The sequence below is a fragment of the Tachypleus tridentatus genome, chromosome 13, assembly GCF_004210375.1.
Source record: "Tachypleus tridentatus isolate NWPU-2018 chromosome 13, ASM421037v1, whole genome shotgun sequence".
Taxonomy (NCBI): Eukaryota; Metazoa; Arthropoda; class Merostomata; order Xiphosura; family Limulidae; genus Tachypleus; species Tachypleus tridentatus.
The window spans coordinates 125,514,601-125,535,060 of NC_134837.1; the positions used below are offsets into that span (position 1 = coordinate 125,514,601).

Consider the following 20,460-nt stretch of genomic DNA (forward strand, 5'->3'; position numbering starts at 1 on the left):
GTTCAGCATTGAACACAAACTGTAGAGGGGATTCTATCTGCAACCAGTGAACCACAACAAACAATAGTAGAGCCCACACAGTCATCTGATTTCAAACCATCCATATAAATAGGAATGGAAGAATGGTTCGAAACATGTTCGGTATATAAACGACAGTACGTCCAATCAGGAGTATCCACTTATCTCTGATGACTTAAAGTAAGGTCGCACTCGGGGATCGTAATTAGCCAGGGTGGGATGGGCTGTACCCGGTGGATAGCGCTATGTCATCCAAAGATAGACCCGATTCATCTAACTGCACCTGGATACGAAGGCTAAAAGGAACAATGGTAGACCATCTATTATGAAAAAGTGTGGCCCACTGAGGAAGGAAAACGCAACCCCATGTGAAATGCTGTCGTAAAGATCGAAGTTTTGAAGTATACATTAAAGACAGTTGTAAACAACGAAAGTATAGAAGGGTTCATGGGATTACATATACAAACTGTGGACTGGAGAGGTGAAGACAGCTTCTGTGCAAAACCGAAACCCTTGATAGTGAACAGGGTCCAACATTTTTAAACCTGAAATTCTGGCAGATCCACAGACCAGACCCGTAGTCTAGTTTTGATCGAATAAGGGCACGATAGATTTTTAACATGGAACATCGATCTACCCCCCAAAAGGTGGAAGAAAGGATACGGAGGATGTTCAGTACCCTTGCACACTTGAAACTTAGCTGCTTGATGCATTGAGTAAAGGTTGGCTTACAATCAAAGATAAACCCCAAGAACTTTGCTTCGGGAAGCACAACTTCACTAATACGGAGTTCAGGATAAGGGTGAACACCCATTGACGGCAAAAGTGCATGCAAACAGTTTTAGAGAGAAAAGTTAAAACCGTTTACTGTGGCCCACTTCAGTAAACGATTGAGGGCAGTCTGTAGCTGCCGCCCATTATACCTCATATTTGACGGCTGACATGAGATGTGGAAGTCGTCGGCAAAGAGACCCTTTGCGACTGTAAGGGTAGTTATCCACTGATGACATTAACCTTTATAATGAAAAGTGTGACACTCAAGACAGTCCTGAGGGATTCAAAAATCCTATGGGAAAGTGCCGAACCCACACTTGGTAAATTGCTATGCAACCCATACTAGTGGAGGTCTCGAAAGATACCATACCTCCACGTTATATCATAAGCTTTCTCAAGGTAAAACAAATACAGAAACAAGACGCTGTCACTTGAGAAAGGCTTCCCTGATTAATGTTTCAAGTTGAATCAGGTGGTCCATGGTGGAGCACTGTCTTTAAAACCCACACTGGGTGGGTGAGAGGAGGTTGTTTGATTCGAGAAATCAAACAAGACGAGCATTAACCATCCTCTCTAAGATCTTACAGAGAAAACTCGTCAAAGCAATTGGCCGGTAGTTGAATCTTGGGAATCCTTCTCAGGTTTAGGAAAAGGGAGTAAAATAGCATGGCGCCAAACATTGGGAAAATATTCTCCTGCCAGGTCCGGTTGAAAACAACCAGAAGAATGGCAAGGGAGGCAGGAGAGAGATGGCACAACATCTCGTAATGAATAAAATCAGGTCCAACTGATGTACTGCCAGACCAATTAAGAGCAAGTTTAAGTTCCACCAGTGGAAGGAAGCGATTACAGTTATAGAGACGATAAGCCCAAAAGGAAAGAGGCGGTCGTTCTGTCAGTGTGTTGATGGCTAAAAATATGGGGGATGAAGCAGAATTCCTAGATGCATGAGAAAAGCTTTCGCCGAGAGTATTGGCGATGCTCTGGGGCATCAACAACTTCCTGGCCATCAGAGAACAAGATCGAAAGGGGGCAGAAGTATATTGGCCTCTAAACTTTCGAATTTTGTCCCATATAACTTTGTAACTGGTGGTAGAAGAAATGCTAGAGGTGTATTTAATCCAAGATTCCTTCCAGCTTTAACGCCTGATCTGCTGACCATGTGCACACGCCTGCTGAAATGCAATGCCGTTTAAGAATGTGGGATACCTACGAAAGGTATCCCAAGCCTGTTTTTGAGCTTTTCTTGTCATGTGCCAGACAGACTTCCACCAAGGATGATAATACTGTGAGAAACGTGTCGAAGTTTTAGAAATACATCGAGCAGCTGCTTGGACAATACAGTCAGTTACTGCTGCCACACAGTCATTTATCGATGGCTTACACACAATGGTAGGATCAAGTTCTGAGACAGTGGTGAAAGAAAGCCAATTAGCGTGGTCCAACATCGATCAAGGCAGGCGAGGCAGATGGCATCGACCACGGCCAGTCTCTCTCTAAATGATAGGAAAATTATCACTGCCCGGTGGATTACTGTTGACTCACCAAGAAAAGTGAAGGGGAGCAGATAAAAAGATCTACAGCAGTAAAGGACTGGCGAGGTGCATGAAAATAAGTGAAAGAACCTGTATTGAAGGAAGACAGATGGTGGTCCAAGAGCATATGCTCTATAGCACGTCCTCTCCCATCAACACTATCACCACCCTAGAGGGACTATGTCCATTAAAATTCCCCAATAGTAAAAAGGAGGATAGTAAATGCTCAATGAGAGCATCAAAATCTGACTAATTATAGATCTCTTCAGGAGGTAGGTGAGAGAACACATAGTGATGGTACGACCCAAGGAAAGCAGCAATACCACCCCACCACACACATGTCCATCACATGACCTGTTGTTTCTGTACAAGGAAAATTGCCAAAAGGTGACTGTATCATCAGCAGGTTTCAGAAATGTTTCATGTAAGGAGAGGCACACGGGGTGGTAAGAATCAATCAAATCCTTAATGTCATCTACATTTGATCGAAAATCTCGACAGTTCCACTGGATTATAAAGTCCATTGTTATTTATGCAGAGGAGAATGTGGCAGAAAGATCTTCTGTTTGCGACTACGTTTTTTTCGTTATTGGACGAAGATCTATCAACCTCCATGGACTCTGCCCTGGGTCGAGTAGGCAGGTCTCTGTCTGTGGACAAAGATTCCAACGACTTAAGGCTTGAACGATTGGTCGATTTACTTTTTGGAGCTACAGAAGAGAACGGACACGAGGAAATACTTGAACCTGAAGGAAGTAAAACTGGGCTGTCACTGGAAAGAGTAGTAGGGATAGAGATGGAAGTAGACATAGATGCATCAACTTTTTTAATCATGATTAAGACGTTTTGCAAACTACTCTGTCACAGGTATGGAAAGATCTGTCTGCACTCCCACTGTGGTAGTAGAATGGAATGCAGCAGCATATGTCCAATATGGAGTTGGGGACAATTTCTGAGCCTCTGGGGAGGTGATATTATTAACAGTCTTTAAGCCTTGTATTTCTTTTTCTTCTACCAATTTAGTGCAAGAAACAGAACAAGATGGGTGTGAGCCACTACAGGTAACCTGGAAGGTTGCACTCGTAAGTATCGTGGTCTTTACCACCACAACATGATGTTTTTCAGTGACCACACTGCTGACACTGGAAACATCCGAGAGGGTTAGGAACGCGAGGCCGTACACCTTGCAGTTCAAATAGCCTGCTTTGACTGTGGCAGGAGGACGTGTTGATGTAAACGTTAATATCAGAACATTGGTAGGGTCCAGAATTCCGTCTTTACACGTGAATATTCGACGCACTGCAGTAACGCCTTGGCTGGAGAAACCAGCGAGGACTTCCGACTCGGGAATGTTCATTAAATCCCTCTCGACTATAATTCCTCTGGAAGAATTCAAAGTTGCATGGGGAGTAACCTCAATCGGTATATCCAAAATGGTCTTTGATTTTAAGAGGAGTTTGGTAAGCTGTGGTGAAGATGTTTTCTTCAAACTGTCTCAAGAACACAACTTTTTTTACCGGCTTTGGGGAGCCAGCAAATTCCTCTAATATTTTCTGAATGAAAAATGGAGACATCTGCCCCAACGATTTCTCAGATAAGGAATGGATAATTAGAAATCAAGGTGCAGAATCTGGCTGTAATGGTAACTGTACAGAGTCGTTTATGCGTAGTCCTTTTCCAATGATGTTTTTTTTATTCTTTCATTTTTAATTTATTTTGTTAGAAAGAGGAGTATTCATAACAAAGAAGCTACATTTCAGTGCCCGCTGACCCCAACAACCATGGAGCCTTACGACGGGATGCATTACAGTGCCAAACAAAGACACTGCAACAACGCCGGTGTTTCGTGAGCACTATACCCAAACACCAGCATCAAATACAATGCCCACAACACCTGTTGAGAACATCCAACACTGGTACTTAGTTGACCCTAGCCCAAGTCCGCTTGTCTACAGGAATTCAAGGCCAAAGTGGCGTGTTAAAAATTGGACCCCTCAACTACCAGGATCCTCTCCTCCTCTTCACGGGTCACCACGCACGGCAAACACGTGGGTGGATGTTTAGATCCAAGAGGAGGTAAACTGAAGGAATAGAACCTTCTCTGGGAGGTCCCCTCACCACGTACAGGAATCCACATCGAGGGGTGCAGGTGTGGTAAATAAAGTAACTATTGGCCTAGAACATACGTCAGAGTATAGGTCAGAGATTTGAAAAAGAGTGTCAAACGAAAAGTTTACAAAAATTCAATTAATTCGAAAGAATAGTTAAATTCTGTATAAAACATTCAGTGGTTTTATTTACGTGAAACATTAGTGTTAATGGTTAAAATGTTTTGTATGAGCTCTTTAGTAACACAAGACGTTTGTATTAAAACTTAGACGTATTATATACTCATACAAATATGGTACACCAGTCTATGACAATGTATATTATACAAACTTTTAATTTAAATGTATTTTACATGACTGTTCGACTAAACTACATTCCACGGTTTCATTTAACTCAACTGTATTACTCATTTCAAACGTATTGCTGTGGTGTACTCCTTAATTTGCAAGTTCTTTTAGGTTAGCTGGTGGAGTTAACACTAACAATCACAAATTAGTGTTTACTTTTTTAACGTTATTACTTTTAGGCCTAAATTTATAACCACGTTAACAAAAATTCACTGTTATTTGAAATAGCGCAACAGCAAACACTAGCAACAGTTGCTTGATTGATTTGGTGTTTTGTGGCACAAAGCAGCTAGGCTATCTGCACCAAATATCTGGTAAAAAGTTAAAATTAAAGTGAATTTAGTAAAGTTAATAAAATGAAATTAAGGTAAAACAAAACAAAATTAAAAACATATATAGCATAAAACCAATGTTTACATCTAGTCTACAGCGTTAAGAGAAAAACTACAGTAATACAAGTTGCATAGGACTTTCTGTAGTGTAACTGTAATTATCATAACTCGCCAGGAAGACTAACAGGTAAGTTCAAAAACCACCATCAGTCACCTGAAGTTGGCCTTTCCAGTCCTGGTTCTAAGTTATTTAACATTACGGCCATTTTCTAATTTCAAATAGAACTAGATGGACTTTGATTCTTAGAAGGTCTAATGTATAAATTAAAAACTTAAGTAGCATTAAAAAGATTAATGGCGTTTACAAAACTAAAAACATTTCCACGGTGGACAGTGTCACCATCACCAATAACACTGTCTAACGTTATGGATAAACCTTGAACAGAACATGTTCAAAATGGTGCCGTCGTTGAGAGTCGTAACAATGGTAAGACAGTAAAATGTGGCTTATTGTGATCTGAGTGTTATACAAACTACACATTGGTGCATCAATTGCAGATAAAAGAAAACGATGAGTTAAAAAACTGTGATCAATGCGTAGTCTTGTTAGAACAACTTCCTCTTTCTGATCTTTACGGAAGCCAGACGGCCAAAGTCCAAAACAGGGCTTTATTTGGAATAGCTTGTTTTCACATTGCTCACTCCAAGTCGACTGCCAGTTGGCACGGAGCCAAGCCTTCAATACAGGACCATTGTCCATGTATGGAACAGGCACAGTGGTGATAGTTCCAGAGCAGATAGATTTAGCTGCAGAGTCGGCGAGCTCGTTCCCGTGAATACCAATAAAAGAACTGGATAGAAGTAGATGTCAAAGAAAAATAGGCCAGTCGGTTTTGAACATCGGCGAGAATATAGTGAGAACTGACATGAAGCAATTCCAGGACTAACAGAGAACTAAGTGAATTGGTATAAAAAGTACACTTCGTGTACTGCATAGCTTCTATGCAGTAGAGAATACCAACGTGGCCTGGTATCCAGGAAACTGGATAGAAGTAGATGTTGAAGAGAAATTGGTCAGTCAGTTTTAAATATCGGTGAGAACAGGGTGTATACTAACATGAAGCGATTCCAGGGCCAGTAGAGAACTAAGCGAGTCAGTATAAATGGTGCAGTTTGAGTACTGCTTAGATACCTAGAGTATTGGCGATGCGCCAGGTATCAGCTATTTCCTAGCCATCAGAGAGCAAAATAGAAAGGGGGGCAGAATTATATTGTCCACTGATCTTTCAAATCTCGTCCCACATGACTTTGGAATTAGTGGTAGAAGATATGCTGGTTGTGAACTTAATTCAAGATTCCTTCTGGCTTTGACGTCTTACCCACCAAGCATGTGCACAGGCCTGCTGGAAAGCAATGCAGTGCAAGTGTGGGATACCTATGAAAAGTATCTCAGGCCCATTTTTGACCCTTCCGTGCCATGTGGCAGGCAGGATTCTACCATGGACGAGGATATCGTGGAAAACGTGTCGAGATTTTAGGAATACATTGAGCATCTGCTTGTATAATACTGTCAATTACTGCTGAAACACAGTCGTCTATTGATGGCTTACAGACGATGGCAGGATCAAGTCCCACGAGAGCAGTGAAAGAGGGCCAGTTTGCTTGATCCAGCTTCCACCAGGGCACGCGGTTCGGGTGGCATCGACCACGGCCGTTCTCTCTCAAAATTATAGGAAAATGATCACTGCCTCGTTGATTATTGTCAACCCTCCATGAAAAATGGGAGAATAATGAAGGGGTGCAAATTGAGAGATCAACAGCAGTAAAGGACTGACTACGCACATGAAAATAAGTAGAAGAACCAGTATTGAAAAGAGAAAGGTTGTGATCAGAGAGCATACGCTCTACAGAGCAACCCCTTCTATCAATATCAGCACTTCCCAGAGGGGATGATGTCCATTAAAGTCCCCCAGCAGTAAAAAGGGAGCCGGAAACTTTCAATGAGAGCATCAAGGTCTGATTGATCATATGTCTCTCCAGGCGACAGGTAGAGGAAACAAAGAAACACGGATGGCTACGGCCTCTAAGGGTGTGTCGAGTAGCACAGACAGGGTTGGCACATGCTGATCAACAAACAGTGCCACCCCTCCATGCACTCGTCCATCACACAGCTTGTTATTTCTGTACAAAGTAAACCGCCGAAAGGTGACTGTATTGGCAGGTTTCAGAAACGTTTCCTGTAAGGAAAGACTTACAGGATGGTAGGAAGCAATTAGTGTTTTGATTGCATCCAGATTAGAACGAAAACTTCGACAGTTCTATTATATCAAGATAGCCATTTGTATTTATGTGTATGTGAACTGGATGGAGAACCCTTCTGTTTACGACCACGTCTTTTTCTTTACCATCTTTATTCGAGGGAGGTCTATCGACTTCCATGGATATGCCTTGAATCGATTGGGCAGGTCTTTGCTGTAGAAAAGGATTCCAGCGACTGAAGACGTGAAAGAATGATCATTTTGCATCTTGGTGTGGAAGAAGAAGATGTATCCGAGAAGATGCTCATACCCGGAACCAAAGAAAGTGGATCTTGGAATTTGGTGGAATGTGTGTGATGGATAGAGATAGGTGCTGATGTTGCTTCATGAATTACCATGGAGGTTAAAGACCTTTCATTTGTTTGAGAACGATTCTTTTGGATGCACAGAGAGATTTGTCTGCACTCCCACTGTAGTAGGACATACGTCCGAGATGAATTGGTGGACATCAACTTTCGAGCCTTCAGATAAGTAATGTTATGAATCGTTTTCAAATGCTGCACCTTTTTTCTTCCAACCATTTAGGGCAAGAATGAAAGTAGGACGGGTAAGAGCCATTTCAACTGACGCAGTGAGAGTGCATTTCACACTTACAGACATCGTGTTCCTTGCAACCACAACGAGCACACGCCAAGGAACCACGACATGACGTCTTCGAGTGACCGAACTGCTGGCACTGGAAATATCGGAGAGGGTTTGGAATGCATGGCCATACTCTGCAATAAATATAACCTGCCTTGATGATGGCAGGCAGACATGGTGATGTAGATGTCAGAATGAGGACATTAATCGACATCGTAATTCCATCTTCGCGAGTAGAGATACGTCTCACTGCAGAAACTCCTTGGCTGGAGAAACCAGTGAGAATCTCTGATTCGGGGATGTTCTTCAAATCCCTCAACAATAACTCCTCGTGATGAATTCAAAGCAGTATGATGTGTAACCTCAATTGGTATATCCCTAATGGCTCTTGAATGCAAGAGGAGTTCACTGTGTTGAGATGTGAATGTTTCCACCAATATGTCACCAGATCGAAGCTTCTTTACTGACTTTGGAGAGCCAGCAAGTCCTTCTAGTCTCTTCTGAATGAAAAAGGGAAACATTTGCCCTAAAGGTTTGTCTGAAAGTGAATGCAATATAAGAAAATGAGGTACAACAGGTTGTACAAATGGTGAAGTTTGCTGCTCAGGATCTCAAGACGTGGTCGTTTACCTATAGACTGTTTTTTCACTATTTAAGATTTTTAGTTGGAGTGTCCATAATAAAGAAAGGAAAATGTTGGTTCTCACTGACCCCACCCACCATGGAGCCTTACGATGAGACGCTCTACAATGTCAGACAAGGGCACTACAGCAACGCCAGTGTTTCGTGAGCACTATACCCAAACACAAGCATCAGATACAATGTCCACAACACCTGTTGAGAACATCCAATGCTGGTACTTGGTTGACCCTAGCCCGAGTGGACCAGTCGATTGACCCAAGGGATGCCACCCCAAGGCCGCCCATCTACAGGAATTCAAGGCCAAGGTGGTGTGTTTGAGTTAGACCCCTCAAACACCAGGATCCTCTCCTCCCTTCACGGGTTGCTACGCACGGTAAACACGTGGATGGATGTTTAGATCCCAGAGGAGGTAAACTGAATGAACAGAACCTTTTCTGGGAGGTCCCTCACCACGTACAGGAATTCACACCGAGGGGCACTTGCAACAGCTCTATCCTAAAATTATTTTTATCTGCTCTAAGAGGCGCAGTGGCAGAGAAAGCTGCCCCTAAATTTCATTGGGGCAAGCCTCTCCCACCATACTCTAAACGCCCATATACATATTAAAACCAGGGAAAGAAGAAGAAGAAAAAAGGACTGAACCATTAGTTGTAGAAAAACAAACAGGTAAATAGTGCTACGTTGATTCTACGACCCTTCCAACATAGGTAAGGATATAGACGTAACTATAAGGGGAAAACTCTCAGACCGCCTATTTACTTATACGCTTGCAGGATCGTATGTATCTATCGCGAACTGAAGAACTCATTTTATGGTGAATATTGAAGGAAGCCCCTCTTGTCAGAAACTTCCCTCGTGTCACTCACACAAAAGTAAACTGTCACGGGATCAGCAAAATGTGTTTATTCACCACGCAACCTGTGAGTAAGACCATGTGGGCGTTATAATGTGTCAGTCAATCCCACTATTCGTTGGTCCAAGAGTTGCCCCTGGGTGGTGATAACCCTCATGTAGCTTTGCGCGAAATTCAAACCACATGAATAAAACGTGAGTATTCATAACATAATTTCACTTTTAGCGCCATATTCGGGATTTTGTCTTAACACGTTTTAATTTCCATCTATTACATACTTTTCTTTCCTCTTATGAGTCGGTAATTAAAAAGAGTTATTTGTCGACAACTGACACGTTTTCGTTTTGTTTTGTGTTTTTTCATTCATTCATTAAACATCGCTGTTTATTCAAAGAAGTTCCATTCCTTTTGAATTAGTTTGAAAATTCACATATTTCTCTGACTAGTTCTGGCTCCCTAGTGGCACGGCTGCATGTCTGCGGACTTACAACGCTATAAATCGGATTTCGATACACGTAGGGACAGAGCACAGATAGCCCATTGTGCAACTTTGTGCTCAAACAAAAACTATCTCTGTCAATTCGTTGTTTTTAGTTTTTTACTCGGTCTCTCAGTCAAGATTTTTTCAAACCACTCAGCCTTATCACCACAGCTTTTAGCAGGATCGATATGACATTCTATAATTCCAATTGATTTCTGGAGTCAACTTTTGATCCTGAAATGTTAACATTTGCTGGTCAAGGTTTTTACTGCATGTTGCCGTTATCGCTGCAGGCGGATCAAATGCGAGGTCGTTTTTGCTATTTTATAGGGTTCAAACAAAACTATTTCGTGATGTTAGGGGTGTTTGCTTGCCGTTCCTCTATATTTAGACTAATTTATATGAGAATTTAAATAAAAGTGTTTTGACATTTGTTTCTTTATTTTGTGCCCAATTTATACATGTAGGCATATTCGATATTATTTTTCTTCTCTTGCAAACGTATTAAATTTTGCCGTCCGTATTGTCTATCATTGCGTTCGCAAATTTTAGTAATGTTTGGACACTCATAAATCAAATTTTCACTGAACTTAACTAGACCTCATGATTTTTATCAATGAAAACTAGTCAGTATTTAGGATTAGTTCTTGTGGAAATATGGTAAAAACAAAACAAAACAAAAGAGACGGAACTCGAAAGGTATCGATCAAAGTACTGGACCTCCAAAAACTATTTCACGACTTACCCTAGCGACGACGTAACTCTATGTTGGAAAATCACTTGGATATCTTCGTTCGCTGGAAAAGAAACAAAGTGGTACTGATTTGCTTTTCACAAATACGCCTTAAAATTGTATACAAGGTAATACATCACCCTTCAGTTATTCGCATTAAGAGCATAAATTTTAAGTTAAGAATGCTTCATTACGCTTTAAAAAAATAATATGATGAAATAACGTTTTACCTCACATCTTTGTTAGATTGTGTTCTTAAATAGTCCAATAAGAACAAGAAATTAGTGATTTCTAGAAAAAAAAACACAAGCATCATAGAACTATATATATATATTTTTTTTACTAGACACTTCCCAAGGAACCTTTTGTTGAATACCATAAGTCATGAACTATATGTTCTACCTCTGTTTATAAGTTAAAATGATCTAACACAGTGCTTCTCAAACTTGACTCTACAGACTCTCAGGAATCCGCGAATCATATACGAAATTTCAAAAAAAAACAAAACAAAAGAGATTTATAGAACAGTTTGTTTTTTGTCAAATTAAATGTATACGAATTAAAACACTTAACTTTAGAATGCATCTTTTCACGTACAAATGCGTTTTTTTTTCTTTTAAAACAACAAAACACCAATAGATAGGAGAGTCCTTAAAATTAAAATGCGTCCCCGGTTTACTAATAATTGAAAACATGCAGTTCCAAAAAATTAACTTTTTTCACTTTCAAATATAAAATGGAACCGTTTCTTATCCAACTAAACGGCGAAATTACATGTGGCATATAAAATACAAATCTATAATCTGTTTCAGGTATTGCATACAAACTATATTTTTTTACTTTGTTTCTTTTTATAGACCCGTTTTCTAGCAATAGGAATTTAACAAAATCTGGCACAATAGGTTTCTCACACAAGAATAAAATATGTTTATTGTATAAACAGGGCCCAAGGAACCCTACATTATTTCAATTATTATTTGACGTTTAGAATATAGGCATTGAAAAATACAAACATTCTGTGTAACATAAGAAAAAGATTTAATGCTGATAGAAGCAAGGCCAAGGGCTCTTTCACAAATGGTACTTTAATTGGAACTATGAGGGGGATATTTTTGAACGTGTTAAAAGTTTTAACGAGAGGGATTTTGTACAATGGTCCTTTAAGGCCTTGCTACGCTACTGTATATTGTTAGTAATTATATAGCAAGGCTAAAGTATTCCAACTAAAATAATGCAGGTAACGAACGCTTACAAGTTCTTAGTGAGAGCAGAATAGAACGAACCGATTTGTTCAGCAGCAGAACCTACAGCACAACCAATCAGATACAAGATGATCGTTCACAAGTGACTAAAGCAGAAAAACCTGACATTAAACAAACCATTGTAAAAAATTTGATAACGTAATGCATTTACAATAAGTATTTTTAACCAATATCAAAAGACATGGCAACATTATTAAACTGAATTAATTATACATTAAATTAAATACGTTTCCTACGTCTCATTACAAATTACTTAAATGAGTGTCTACAACCTACAGTAGATATTTTTCGAATATCCCACCCATCTTCCTGATATTATCCACTTGGCTAATGAGTGCACAGTTTAAAATCATCAACCCTACCACCATTGCAATTCAGTTGAATTGTGTTGATTCTTGTGTCGCCCCCTTTTGGACTTTCTGACATAAAATATTCATAGTTCGAAATTACAAAACCATCCAAGCCATGACATTTTAGCGTGTAACAGAAAGGGTTAATTTTTAGTACTGAACTATAACCATTTTGTTTGTTATAATTTTCATTCTATAACTTTTAAATTATTAAGCATACTTGTATGTTCACAAAATCTGGCAGATTATCAGTAAACATTACAAAGCTTGCATAAACAAGATATCAGATATTTTTTTATGAAGTCTTGAGGTTTATTAAATGATGTTTTTCTGATACTTTCTTTCTTATGTTGCCTATCCAATTTTCAAAGTAAATTTTCATTTTAAGATTAAAAATACTTTTATGTATCAGAATTTTTCAAATTTCACATGCAAAAATCTTTATAATGTCCAGATAGTTTTATTAAACGTTTCATAAGGAAAAAAACTTTATATTTATCTGTTATTTTCACAAACGAAAATAAAATAAATTTTCTATATTGGTTTAGTAGAATTGACTGATCTCGTAACCGCTATAAAAATTAAGAAATAAATATAAATTATATCTTTTTCTCCTTCTAAAATGACTACAAATTAGCACACATACAAACAAACGTTTAAACTGAACAGCTTAAATCTCATAACATTATAAATTTATATATATTTATTATTTATATTATATTAACCTTTCAGCAGTGCTTGGCTAACAGTACAAAAGTTGCAATGACACGGCGCAAGTGCAGTCGTGTTACCGTATCCAATAATATAAAACTGACCTTTAATCTTTACAAAGTGACCAGTCTTGGCTATGATTTAGTGAACTAGTATTTTGTAATATATAATCACATTTTAATTATTATACATTATATCTGTATATACATCATTGCTATTTACAAATAAGTTCTTAAACTATTTTTCTTAAAATACAGAAGAGTAAATAAAGAAGTACAGCAAACAATCATCTCTTCCGGTTTCGATCTGCAAATAAGTTCTCTTCCGGTTTCGCAACCTGTCATACTTGGTTTCGACCTGTGTACTTGGTTCCTGCTTATTATAACCTGCTAAGCCTCAGAAATTTCACACCTGTAGGATATGAAACAAAAAATTTTTTAGGTGTTATATATATATATTTTAATAACCAAAAATCTCAAGTAACTATATCAATACCACACAATTTCATCATAATATATCAAAATTAGTAACTAAACTGTACTTGAGTCTTAAAATATATGAAATTTCGAACAGGCTAAAGCCTCAAATGTAAAAATATATGTTACTTTTAGATTTGATTATGTTAATTTGCTCATTACGCTTAACTCTAAGATTCGTGGGCAACAAAATATACACAAATGCACGTTGTTGACTGGGTGCCGAAGAGACCCTTTCGAAAAATAACAGTATATTATTCAAAGACCATCTAAACCAACGCTTCTTCACCTTTTATAGTATCATTCACCTTTACAAGTTTTTCATAATAGCTTACTCGCCCTAGTTATAAAAAATAAAGATAAAATTGTACAAATCAATACTATTATGACTTAAATATACATCAGACTACGAATAGAATGAATATAATATAAACAAGTAATAAATGTATTTATTAAACAACAACTAGAATAAATAATAATAATCGATAACACTTATTTACCTTTATTCTGAATCATTTATCCAATTAAGAAGCATTGACCTAAACCACTGCGAGATCTTTGACCAAACATAAAAAAATATACAAACAAAGTATATCATTCTTTGACTATAAGTCAGACAAAGACTACTGGAGTAAGGTTAAATCGAAAACAACGAAAGAGGAGTGGATAAAAAAACTTTCCCCCAAGAAAATGGATAATTACGAATATACATTATATTTACAATGTTTCAGGCTGGGGCACTCTTCCTCTGGTGATTTTAAACTTTAAATTGTTGTCATATAAGTCCCCTCCCACTTTTTCTGATTGTAAAATAAATCGATTCCATTTACCTATCTAGAGGTATACCTGGAACAGAGCCAATGAATATCAGCCCAACACAAGTTATAGAATAGCCTGTGGTGAAGATAAGGAGAGGAGATACCTGATGAGAAACGTAAAAAGATTAGTTTATGAAACACTATATGGTAATGTTTTATTACAGTGATGGTCAAATTCCATTATTCGATCTGACAATAATAACCTGAAAGTTGGTGGAAGTTGGTGTTGGCTAGCTGCTTTCTGTTCAGTTTATTTCTTTAGAATTAGGGATGAATAGTGCATATATCCCTCAAAGGACACTTGTGATTCTAGTTTAATTTCACTTGTAATAGTGCAGACTAATGTGTGATGACAGGTTGAAATATCTACTATCAAAATAACTGTCCCATGGGTCTGGTGGGACCTGACGGTTCGGGCGATTGACTTGTAATCTGCGGATCACGAATTCGAATCATGTCACCGAATACTCTTGCCCTTTTAACCGTTTGGGCGTTATAACGCGACAGTCAATCCCATATTTCGTTAGTAATAAGTAGACCAAGCTTTGGCTATGAGTAGTGATGACTAGCTGCCTTTCCTTTAGTCTATCCATTTCAAAATTATGGACGCTAATAGCCCAAGAGTAGCTTCGAGCAAAATTCAACAAACGAACAAAACTGTCTTATACCCTTTTCTTATTAAAGAAACTGTCCCATGACCTTTACGAATTATCAGAAATTATTTCATTAAAATACCACATTTAAAGAAATGTTTGTGGTAAAGCTTCTACCAGTAATATCGGTTTCTTGCAAAGGCGACAAGGAACACATTAAGGTAAAACTGCTGAATGTTAGTTATTCTGATATCATGGCTGATGTGAAACATTAAAATGTGTTTAAAATTGTACCTTTCACATCATTTGTGTTTTATTACGTTAGGGTCGCGGGTTCGAATCCTCATCACACCAAACATGCTCGCCCTTTCAGCCATGGGGGCGTTATAATAGTATGGTCAATCCCACTATTCGTTAATAAAAGAGTAGCCCAAGAGTTGGCGGTGTGTGGTGATGACTACCTGCCTTCCCTCTAGTCTTACACTGCAAAATTATGGACGGCTAGCGTAGATAGCCCTCGTGTAGCTTTGCGCGAAATTCTAAAACAAACCAAGTAGTTTTAGATTTTCTACAAAATTCCTTACTAGCGACTATGCCATGTTTCATGATACCATGCGTAAATGGTGTCAGATTTTTTTTTTTTGAGTTAGGTAAATATAATCATTTCGTCAAACTTCAGTAAGAATTAATAAAATTATTTATAGTAAGGTGTAATGATTTTGAAGGTGAAAATAGGGAAACTTATTAATATGAACTAAAAAACAAAAATAGAATATTTATAACAAATTTTGTTTGATAAGGGGAGCCACTATCTCTTGTATCATGTGATAGTCTTAAACCATTATAGAACGAAATGTCATGGTATTTTGGTGATTTCTCATTTCGAGTAAAATAATCAGTAATAACAGTTTTGGATATTAAAAAGTATTAGGTTTTAAATAAAACAAAAATGGTGAGTTCAATACCTTTTGTTATTAAAGTATCGATAAGCGAAAATATTTTTAACTTAAGGAAACAATATATAATATTATTAATGACTAAGCGAGTAAGTTATGATTTTGTGAGCCATTGATTTAAAGCAATGGATTGAACTAAAGACTTTGTAAATTAATATTTTCATTTTGTAGTTATACTTTAGGTTTGCCTCGAGGGAAAATAAATAAATTATATCTCTTGAAAATTAGAGGAAAATAAATATTAGTGTGTACTATTAATTAACACCTTTTTTATTTTATTAAAATTAAAGATATACTTAAACTTCTCTCAAAACTTGTGGAAAGTATGTTTTCAAGGTAGCGTTGAGTTGATGACAAGTAATTAAATTGAGTTTTACTGAAATGTGTCTCAATAAGTTATATTAATTAATATGTATGGAATATTATCGAGGTCTGTAGGTCTAGTGGTTATTGATGAATGACTTTACAATGTTATTGATATTATGTTAAACATTTTGCGACAAAAGCATTTATTTTCTACACTTTCTTTCCTAAATTCACATTTTGTAAATTTTAGAACAGCAAGGAACCTGTTCATTTAGTTTAAACTTCCTTTAACTTACTGCATTAATCACATCTGAAGTCAACTTGTTTTAAAGGCCAACCATTTTGTTAGAAAAATAAAACTATCAGCTGAAGATGTATTTATATCCCTCATCCTACTATATAACTGTGTGTGTGCATGCATTTGTGTGTAAAAAAAACAGTATTAGAGATCTGAGTTGCACTAAGTAACTTGTTCTCATATAATAACCTTTTAGTCCCAAGTATTATCCTAGAACCATTAGAAGCCCTTCTCTGAATTCTTTTGAACAGTTCAGTTTCCTTCTTAAGGTAAGGATCCCCAGATTGAAAACAATATTCCAAATTAGGTCTAACCAGAAGCCTAAATAACAAAATTTATAAACTGTTTTAGTCTTGGATATCTTGATAGACTGAGTAATGTTATTTTCATTCAAAGTATATTTGTAATGCAAATCCAACATATTGTATTTATATTAATTAAAAATTATCTGCCATTTATTCACTCAGCTGATCAACTAATCAAAATTCTTTTGTAAAATAAGCATTCAGCAATGTCCAAAATTTTTATCAGCAAATTTAAGCAATTTATTAACCCTTGATTTATCTGTCATTCTTTTAAATAAAAATACTAAAGGTCCTAACACTGTGCTTTAAAGTTTCTCAGATGTGACATTAAAACACTATGCAGAAATCCATTTATAATAGCCCTCTGTTTTCTTCCATCCAGTCAATTTTCTATCCACCATGTCTATAGAGAAACATTTTGAAGAATTCTTTAATGTGAGGGCTTGTGAAATTATTTCTCAAAATCCAAATATACCAAATTCACATCTTTCTTCTACAGAAGAATGTCAAGCAGTAGTAAGGCAAGATATTTCCTTAGTGAAATGAAGTTGATTATTGAATAAGTTTTCACCATTGTGACAAATCTTTATTTTGCTAAGTAAAGAAGAAAAATTTTGAGCCCAAAATTTTCAAAATGAGTTGTCTTAAATGACCTAAAGTTTGCACCCATTTTTTTTTCATGATTGTTACTTGTTTTAGGAAGGTCCACGACAAAGTCTTTCATTTTCTTACTTTAAATTATACAGAATTTATGACAAAGAAAAATGGCAAATTTAATTTGTTGTGTTTGCCTTGTTTTTATACAAGAGTTTTTTAGTTTTGTGCAATCAACAAGAATAATTCAAAAAAGAAACAACTGCCAAAAAAAAAAGTGGGGAGAGGTAATTACAAAAGAGATGCAGGTTGGGATTGTAAAACTTATCTTTTTACTTGGCCTTAATTATCTTTTTATGAGGCTTTCAGGAACAGGAGTTTGTAGTTAATTGGATAATTTATTTAAAAAAAGTAACATTATCAAACTTCCAGTCTCATGACACCTGCCCATTATTTAGGGACTTTGAAGAGAGAGAGAGAAAAAAAATTGACATATCCAAACCTTAACCCAGTATTAATCTTCTGGAGTCTTTACAGATCCCAAATATTTTCTAAACTTTAGTGCCATCAGATAGAAGCAAGTACATATTTCTTGTTCTCAATAGCTTCAGTATTTGGCTAGTTTATGGTACTTTGTTAAATAGTTTAGGTGATTAAAAAAAGAAACAAGTTGAGATTATCAATGTTATTTATTGGTTAATAAAATAAAATGTTTTTTGTTTGTTTCCAAAATAATAGTCATTTAAATATTTTAAAATTCATTTTTTATGATGTGATCTGCTTGGACCCCTAAAAAGTAACCATGGAAAATTTTTACAGAAAACTAATGTAGGTTGACCCTCTCCTGAACCTTTGGTGTGGAAACCTTGTCTTTCTTGAAACTTTTCAATGTTTTATTAACAAGCTCAGAATTAATCCTCCTACTTGCTTTTTGTGTATCAGTACTATCCATGTTCCATTGCAGAGCTTTCTGGGTTATCTAGGTGACATGTTAAAGTGAATGGCCCATGAATGTTTTTGACATTAAATTTCCAGCTTTTTTGTTTATATGTCTAGATATGAGAAAATATAACTATGTACCCACACAACTATCTTGGTTACCAGAATGTAAGGTATTAAAACAAATTGTCTTCATATGTCCAGGATAATCAAAACCAAACAAAGCAAAAGGTTATTGTTTAATACAGTGGAGCGCCATTAAGCCGCAGACCAGTAAATCTCGAAATTGCTTAAGCTGCTGTAACAAGTCTTGTGAGCGAGGATTATCGCGGCTCACCGCTAATTTAAGAACGTGTAAAAATGCAGCTTACGAATTTAATCCTGGCTTTATAACTTCAAGGGGATATTTAAAAAGGATTTGCCTTAATTTGGGAAATAAAATATATTACAATAGAAATCGACTGTTAATCTACCTTATCCGCTCTCTATGTCAGCTTTATGGAGGCCTCCATTGTTACTGAATCGCACCTCTCCATACATTAAAGCTAATCCGCGGTAAATCCGTGATCAATAATTAAAGTATTTTTAATTCGATAATCTGATATAATGATCACGCAATGGCCCGGATGAGGCTCCTCGGCGGAGCTGTTTGCGACTTCGGCTTTTCAGTCACAAAGGTTTAAGCTGCTGTTAAGCAGGTTGACCCCCCCCCAAATACCACTGCTTAACAGCGCTCCATTGTAATTGTTTGCTTGGTTTGTTTTGTTTATATCTATTTTGAGTGAATGACCTAATCCAGCACTGTTTTCCCATTAGAATTTCAGTAATTAGAAAAATATATTTTTCAACCTGATCTGTGGAAAAAGTGTAACAAACTTGAACATTTGATCATTTAGTTGGTCTTTTACTTCAAGTAAATACTGGGTAATGGAAGAATATGTTAGCATTTGACCTTTATGTATCTGTGCACTTAAAGGTAAAGAGCAGATTTACTTCATGGTGTTTATAAACTACATCACAAACTTTGTAAAAATATTGGGAAAAAATCAACTGTGTAAAACAGGATTTTACAGCAGGGTACTACAATCCTACAATAAAAACATTTTGTTTGTATGGTATGTCATAGTTTTGGGTGATTTTTCAGCTTTCAGGAAATTGTTAGTTAAGTGTTCTAAAATGTAAGCTGTATGTAATAAATGAAGTATGTTCAATTAAATATTGAAGAGTTTAGAATTTAAAATAATTACAATATGTGCATGCTACAAAAAAGTGCACACAATTGATTTGGCATGTTTCACTATAAAAAAAAAAAAATTGAAATGTAACATTGAATGCTCTAATTAAGGAATTATGGTACTGGAGATAAGTAGTATTAAAAACTTTATTTTGTTTCCTTTGTGATGTTCCTAGTGTTTGTTTGTTTGTTTTTTTTTCAAGCCGGAAACATTCCTGTCAGTTAACATTCGCCAGGATGTTCTGGTATTTTTTCAATAATGACCATGTTAATTTAAAGCAAGTGCTGTAATTGTTGCTTAGGAAATACAATTCAGTCAGTTTTTAATGTGAATTCTCAGTCTTTCTTTACTTTATTGCTTATTAAAAAGTAATGTTGAATTTCTAACACTTTTCTTCAGTCATATGGTGAGGAAGGCTATACTCAGACAGGGTACGTTGTTGGTTCTTTCCCCAAAGAGTTTGGTTATGGTCCCGATGAACATGATGCTGAGGTGCAGGCTGATGCTGCAACGCAAAAACCAAGGATACTGTTAATGGGACTCAGAAGGTAAGTTCACTTGTACTTTTCATAAAACAATGTGCATTATATAACAATAATGTGCAAATGCTTGAACATGAACAAGAAAAATAAGTCCACCTACTTTTTTCTTTGTTTTTTTAAGAACAAAAATTTTTTTAGGCTGGGAAATACAAATCTTTTGCAACTGTTGGTAACAGTTTAGGATAATTATTCATTTATTCACCTTTACATGCATATGTATTCTAATTTCATAAAATACAAGTTCCCCTATCTCTTTACTATTTCTGTATCAAAGTTTTTCTTTGAATCACCCTACATATAAATTTATATCTTGGCCTTCTATAAATAAATGTAAACTTAACATAGCACCAA

At 36.6% G+C, this 20,460-nt stretch overlaps 1 protein-coding gene across 1 annotated transcript in view; it reads left to right on the forward strand.

Annotated features, from left to right (window-relative positions):
* The first annotated feature begins 15,746 nt into the window (after positions 1–15,746).
* Positions 15,747–20,460, forward strand: part of RagC-D (Ras-related GTP binding C/D) — a 28,641-nt gene continuing 23,927 nt past the window's right edge. The window contains exons 1-2 of the mRNA XM_076479338.1: positions 15,747–15,886; positions 19,967–20,115. Coding sequence (XP_076335453.1) covers positions 15,884–15,886; positions 19,967–20,115 — 152 coding nt within the window. The 5' untranslated portion in view covers positions 15,747–15,883. The remainder of the gene's footprint in view (positions 15,887–19,966; positions 20,116–20,460) is intronic.